This window comes from Nicotiana sylvestris, chromosome 12 (assembly GCF_000393655.2).
Source record: "Nicotiana sylvestris chromosome 12, ASM39365v2, whole genome shotgun sequence".
NCBI lineage: Eukaryota > Viridiplantae > Streptophyta > Magnoliopsida > Solanales > Solanaceae > Nicotiana > Nicotiana sylvestris.
In genome coordinates, this window is record NC_091068.1 from 138,111,415 (window position 1) to 138,118,447 (window position 7,033).

Here is a 7,033-nt window from a genome sequence, read left to right on the forward strand (position 1 = left end):
GTCGACTTTGGTTTCCGATATGCTGACAGTTTTAAATTAGCGAGACTTTGCCAAAACTTTTATGTTTTGGTATGAAAGTCTCGGGATCACAAGACATTTTTCTTGCTATCAATCGAAATTCAAGATATCCATTCTCACAAATATCTTGGGTTCAAGTCTCATTGAATTTGAAACGTTGCGCCAATCCATCTTTCGTCTTATACTTGTGTTCCCTTTTGACGCCTCTCTTTTCTTCCCTATTATTTAGGGAAGTGAGTGGATATGAAAACCAACAAACTTGAATGTTATGCGAACATGAAGACATAGAGAATCCCCAGACTTCAATTTCAGATACTTTGTAGCCTCCTAAAAGATATTAATAATTTCATTGAAGACACCAATTTACCATAGCGGCTTGCCCCCTTTAAATCAAATGGAATCTAAAGTTTAACAGAATAATGGTATCTCAGCTCTATTTTCAAGTGTTGAATGAATGGATTATATTTCATTGTACTTCATTCGGACAACGATCGGGGGATTATGTATCTTTTGAACTTATGCAACTGAACTCAGAATGAAACTCTAAGCTGCCTACGTACCTCGGTGAAGAGGATCAAGTCATATCCTAGTGCAGAATGGGTGATTTTTTATTTTTTTTACGTCCTAACTTTTTCCTAGGCCACCTCTTTCGAGGTTTTCAACCTAGCGGACACTTTTTTGGTGGGCCGTACACAGTTTAGACTCATACGAGCTAGGAGTGTAGGAACATGCAGTTTAGGCTCGTGCATCAAGGAGCGTTTCAACTTCATGGATGATACTTCTTCAAAAACATGCCATTGATAGGGTCGATTCTCATGCCATTTGCATCAACCAGTTTGTAAGCACCACTTGAATAAGCTTCTTGCACGACATATGGCCCATCCCATTTTAAAGTGAACTTCCCTATAGGTTTATGGGAAGTAATAATGGGTCTTCTTATTCCAAGGATTTTATCTCCTACTTGAAAGGATCTTGGGCGGACTCTTTTATTGAAGGCGCAAGACAATCGATCTTGAGAACATTCAAGACTCCGTTGAGATTCCAACCTCTTCTCACCAAGAGCCTCCAACTCTGCTAATCGAAGTCGAGCATTTTCTTCATTAGTGAGCTCTTCTTGAATAGCTAATCGTAATGAATGTATTTGACGCACGAGTGGCACGACAACTTCGACTCCATAAATGAGTGCATAAGGGGTCACTTATGTTGTCGTGCGGTGAGTTGTCCTATATGCCCATAGGGCTTCTTCCATATGGCCATGCCAATCCCATTTGGATTTGGAGATGAATTTCTTTAACAAGTTGCATAGAGTCTTGTTAAATGTCTCGGCTAGACCATTGGCGGCAGCATTGTACATAGAAGAGTTATGTTGCTTGAAGCCAAAGAGTTCACAAATCTTGTTCATTAACCTATTGTTGAATGCCTTGCCATTATCCGTTATTATGTTACGTGGTATGCCAAAGCGATAGATAATATTTAATCAGAAGAAACTTGCAACATTTTCCTTCTTTACTTCCTTAAGAGCAACAACTTCAGCCTATTTTGAGAAGTAGTCAGTTGCAGCCAAGATGTATAGATGCCCACCAGAGGACTTTGGAAGTGGTCCAATAATATCCAATCCCCAAGCGCCAAATGACCAGGATGCAACAGTTGGGTGTAACACTACAAGAGGTTGATGAATAAAATTCGCATGGAATTGACAAGCCTTGCATCTTCAAGCGTAGTCCAAGCAATATTTTACCATCATTGGCCAATAATATCCCATCCTTTTTATATGAAAGTGGAGCTTTGCTCCAGACTAGTATGACCCACATACCCCAGAATGTGCCTCTTGAAAAGCTTGGAGTGCTTCTTCTTCCCCTAAGCATCGTAAGAGTACTCCCTCGAATGACCTTCTGTATAGGGTATCTTTGTAGTAAAGGAAGTGAGGTGCAGGAAACGGATTTTAGTCCTTCTTCTCGGATTTTCTGGAAGTATCTCATAGCTTAAGTAGTCGATAATGGGTTGTCGCCATTCTTCTTTCTCATCTTTAGAAACAGCGACAAGATGTTTGAGTTCATTTTCTTCACCTTCAACCTCATTTGGCGGCGGTACTACCAATTTTTGGCAGACAATAACTTCTGCTTGATCAGGCAGGGTTAACGATGAAGCTAGGGCAGATAAAGCATCAGCCTTCTTGTTTTCTTTCCTTGGCACATATTGAATAGTCGCGTCATCGCCCAACCCTATTAATTTTTTAGCATAATCATAGTAAGGGCGTAGTTCGGGTTTCTTGACCTCGTAACCACCGAAAAGCTGGTGATCACCAACTGAGAGTCACAAATACTTGCAATTGCAATCGTTTCATTTCGATAGCCATCTCAAGCCCAAGTATTAGTGCTTGTTACTCAGCAACGTTGTTAGAGAAGAGTTCCGTCAACGTAAAGGAGTAGAGCAGAGAACTTCACTTTGAGAAGTGACAAATACTACACCAGCACTAGCTCCTCCGCATGTGCAGCACCATCAAAGTACATCTTCCATGGAGGTTGAACTTCAATGACCATTTTGTCCTCATCAGGTAGTTCGTCATCCAACTTCCAATCATCAAGTATATGGTGATTTGCCAAGAAGTCCGCTAACGCTTGTCCTTTTATAGCCTTTTGAGGGATGTACACAATTTTAAATTGTTGAAACTGGAGGTACCACCTTGCTAGTCGATCACTAAGGACAGGTTTTGATATCACGAACTTGATGGGATTTGCTCTAGAAACCAAATGAACGACATGAGCTTGAAAGTAATGCTTCAACTTTTGGATTGAGAAGACTAGCGCCAAACATAACTTTTTGATTGGCGAATAATTCATCTCATTTGGTTTCATCATCATGTTCAAGTAGTAAAGGGAGTTTTCTTTCCCTGTACTATTTTTTTGGGCCAACATCACTCCAACAGACCTTTCTTGTGCGGAAATACATAGTATCAACAACTTTTCAGGTATAGAGGCTGCTAAAACTGGAGGCATCATCGAGTAGGTTCTGATACTTTCAAAGGTATTGCTACAAGCTTGGTCCCACTTGAAAGGGACGCCTTTCTTCATGAGGTGATTGAATGGTTGGCACCTCCCAGGTAGGTTTGAGGTGAATCTCCTAAGGTATGCTAGCTTTCCTTGGAGACTTTTCAATTCATGAATATCGCGAGGCTCAGACGTTTTCAAAATGGCATCCACTTTGGCTTGATCAATCTCGATCCCTCGATGTCGGACAATGAAACTAAGGAACTTTCCAGGAGTAACTCCAAAGGCACATTTAATGGATTCATCCAAAGTTGGTACCTCCAGAGCAATTAAAACACTATTCTCAAGTCATTCAAGTGGTTGCCCTTGTTTCTTGACTTTACCACCAAGTCATCCACATAGTATTCAACATTCTTGTGGAGAAGGTCATCAAGATATTTTGCATAGCCCGTTGGTAAGTAGCACCAGCATTCTTCAAGACAAAAGGCATTACCTTATAGCAATAAATACATTTAGAGGTGTGGAATGCAATAAGCTCTTAATCTTTTGGTGCCATGCGAATTTGGTTATAGCCCAATGAACCGTCCATGAAAGACATTGCCTCATAACCAGTAGTAGCATCGATCATCAGCTCTAGAATATGAAGCAAGAATTCATCTTTCGTACATGCATTGTTGAGATCCCCGAAGTCAACGCATACTCGAATCTGGCCATTTTAATTCTTTATAGGGACAATACTTGAAACCCTTGTTGAGTATTTAACTTCATGAATAAATCCAACTTTGATGAGTTTGTTAACTTCAGTTTCAATCAGAGGGACCAGGTCCGGCCTAAAACGCCTTTGAGCTTGCTTAACAGGATGCGTGCCATTCTTGACTACAAGGTGATGGACTGCTACTTTAGGGTCCAAGCCAGGCATCACTTTGTAACTCCAAGAAAAGACATCTTTAAACTCCTTAAGTAACTCCATATAAGTGTTTTCTTCATCGGCCGCTAGTAAAGCACTTAGATAAGTGGGGCTCGGTTCTTCATCAGTGGCAAAGACTTCTTTCAAAGCGTCCACTATTGTCTTTACCCCTTATTCAAGTTTAGGCGGAGCATCCTTTGCATTTTTATCTTCTTGAGGGCCCCCATCATCAAAGGATATGTGGTAACACGGTGAAAAATCCTCCAATTCTGCATTATCCTCCATTGAAGATAGAACACCGTGCTCGCTTTGTGCAGTAACATGATACGAAGAACCCACACTTTCTTCGTCTTTATCACGTTCTTTAGTGTAAACCATAGTGTATGGCTTCACCTTTAGTACCTCATCATACGAAACCATGACTTTTGTTTGTCGCCTTATTCTAGAAGGAACCAGATTTTGGAAATCCTTAGAGATCTTCTGAATTTTAGGCGAAACGAGTGTTCTTGTGTTTCGATAATTTATCTAGAACTTATTTCTCTTTTTTAATGGACCCACTCTCTCAAATACGGAAGTCCTCATAGTTGATTTTCCAAGTCGATCAAAGATAGAAGGCTTGTTAGAAACGACAGATTCATTTTCTACAGTGATATAATTGCTGCTCGCGCTTCTTATAGAGATGCGCACTGGTGACAGTTTTTTGTATCCCAAACCTTCACATGGTTGCCTCGTCGCAACTTCTGATGAGAGCTTCCCAAACTTTGATAGCTCATTGGGATTGTATCCAGCTTTTGCAAATAGCATGTAAGCGTTAGGATCAAAACCTTCATCTGTTCGCTTTGTATGGAGTGCTACATTCTGCAAATGATTTTGAGCCACAAACCCTGCAAATGGCTTTGAGGACAACTTTACCGCCTCAATTCATTTTACCGGAAGAGTTAACTCTTTTAGCATGTTAGTTTAGAGATTAGATGATTCACCTTCATATTTCTTCCTTTTTGGAACATATTGGAGCGCATGAGTTACTTTCTTGCCATAAGACACAATATCCCCTCTATAAGATTTATTCGAGTTAGGTTGTACCTCCTCAGTAACAGCTTTGGCTTTACCAGCAGCCACATCAGCTCTTTTAGTTGTGGGCTCGTTATTCTTGCTTTTCATGACATCACCATCTTTTAGCTCCTTCACAATGCGGTTCTTCAAGTAGAACTTTGCATCGGGTAAGTGTGACTCAGCCTCGGTGAATGGCTCATCATCATCAACTATCTTCTCTTCGACTTAACCCTCGTAGTATTTTAAACATTGATGGTAAGTAGATGGAATTACTTTATTCTCATGTATCCAAGGCCTTCCAAGCAGGACGTTGTATGAAATCTTTGCATTGATCATATGCATCCATGTACTTGATCGCATATCTTCAATAGTGATCCCCAACCTAATCGCACCTATGGCTCTTTGCCCTACTTGGTTGAATCCTTGGATCATCACACGACTTTCCGAGAGTTCGTTCATGGGAATACCAAGTTATTTCACTATGCAAATTGGCAAGATGTTCACTGAGGATCCTCTATCAACCAAAATTTGATTTACCCTTTCATTATGCATATATCCAACCAGGTACAACGGGCGGTTATGAAGAGTGTCACCTAGTACAAGATCGTCATTTATGAATGTAAGTTTTTCCTCGCACGCGTTAACTTCTTGAGGAATAGACTCGATGAGATTTTATGAAGATGGTGCCAAACGGTAGGTCATCACTCTTTTCTTCCCCTTTATCAGCATTGCAACAAGAGGCCTCAATACCATTATAGGAAATCTTCATGCGGAACCAACATGGAAAGAAATCCTCCAAGGTCACCGGATGTCGTGGCTTTTTAGGGTGGTGCACCTCTATTTTTGCTTTCTTCAAATGCCTAACTAGATTCTGTTTCATTGGTCTTTTTACCATCATTTTTTTCGTAAGTTGTTCTATTGATTCTTTTAGTGGGCTCCTTTTTTGGTGCCTATGACGAGTCACCAACGTCCAACCTTCATCATCATGAGGCTGATCGACTTTAACTTTGTTGTTCTCCATTAATTCTTCATCTTTACTTTCTTTAAAATCACATAATTCATCTGGGCTGAATGAGCCAAAGGTGATAGAGACTTGGTTTGCGCTTGGTTTCTCATCTTCAAGCACGATCTTCTTTTCACTAGCCAAGTCCATAAATTTGTCCTTAAATACAAAACACTTCTCTAGAGGGTGGCTTACAAGTCGATGGTATTTGCATTAATTTGGGTCATTCGTTTTACCAGCTTCATTTGGCCATTTCATCTCCGGAAGCTCAATAAGATTTAATTCGAGGAGTTCTTCAAAAATTGTTGGCACATCAGAATCCAGAAATGGGTGCTCCTTCTCTTGCATTTCTTTTAGAGTCAACTTCCCATTTGGTTTATCTTGAAAAGAAGTGGATTTCATACTCTGCTTTTTGCTCACCTTCGTTGTGAACTTCACAGGTGATGTGTTGACATTCATAGCTTCTTTTCTTTCAGACCTGGGTACAGACTTGCTCCATTTCCTAACTTCTTGCTTATCGTTCCCTTTGCGAGGCTCATAGATATGCAACTTTTCGTTTCCAGCGGAGGCCATGCTTAACTCTATGTCATGGGCACGAGTCGTAACTTCTTCAAATGTGCTAGGCTTGATACCTTGCAAGATGTAGCGGAGTCCCCAATGCATGCCTTGCATGCATATCTCTATGCCATAAGCTTCACTAAGACTTTCTTTGTAGTTGAGGCTTGCATTCCTCCAACGATTGATAATTTCGATAACTGGTTCACTCTTTCGTTGATGAGTATTTGTAAGTTCTATCATACTCATAGTATGTCTCGTGCTATAAAAGCGATTGGGAAACTCTTGCTCTAGTTGATCCCAGCTATCAATAGATCTAGCTTCAAGGTATGTGTACCAGTCAAAAGTATTTCCTTTTAGCAAGCGGACAAACTTCTTGATGAGGAAATCTCCATAAGTCCCATCATAGTTGCACATCTCAACAAAGTGCGCCACATGTTGCTTTGGATTACCTTTACCATCAAACTGTTGAAGCTTTAGAAGTTGATAGCCAACAGGGATCTTCAACAT

General features: G+C 40.5%; 1 protein-coding gene across 1 annotated transcript; it reads right to left on the reverse strand.

The window, feature by feature from the left end:
- Positions 1-784: 784 nt before the first annotated feature.
- LOC138883823 (uncharacterized) lies at positions 785-3,975 on the reverse strand. The gene is made up of 6 exons (XM_070164537.1): positions 3,744-3,975; positions 3,588-3,638; positions 3,389-3,477; positions 2,487-3,323; positions 1,908-2,310; positions 785-1,140 (listed from the first exon to the last, which is right to left on the reverse strand). The coding sequence occupies exons 1-6, from the start codon at positions 3,973-3,975 to the stop codon at positions 785-787; spliced, it is 1,968 nt and encodes a 655-aa protein (XP_070020638.1).
- Between the last annotated feature and the right edge of the window lie 3,058 nt (positions 3,976-7,033).

What these genes read in the sequence shown, in the direction of transcription:
- LOC138883823 (XM_070164537.1), bottom strand. Translation starts at nt 3,975, where the DNA reads ATGGAGTTACTTAAGGAGTTTAAAGATGTCTTTTCTTGGAGTTACAAA. An exon ending in ATACTCAACAAGGGTTTCAA is followed by an intron (nt 3,639 to 3,743) that starts GTATTGTCCCTA and finishes TTCATATTCTAG; the next exon opens with AGCTGATGATCGATGCTACT. An exon ending in AAAGATACCCTATACAGAAG is followed by an intron (nt 1,141 to 1,907) that starts GTCATTCGAGGG and finishes CATTACGATTAG; the next exon opens with CTATTCAAGAAGAGCTCACT.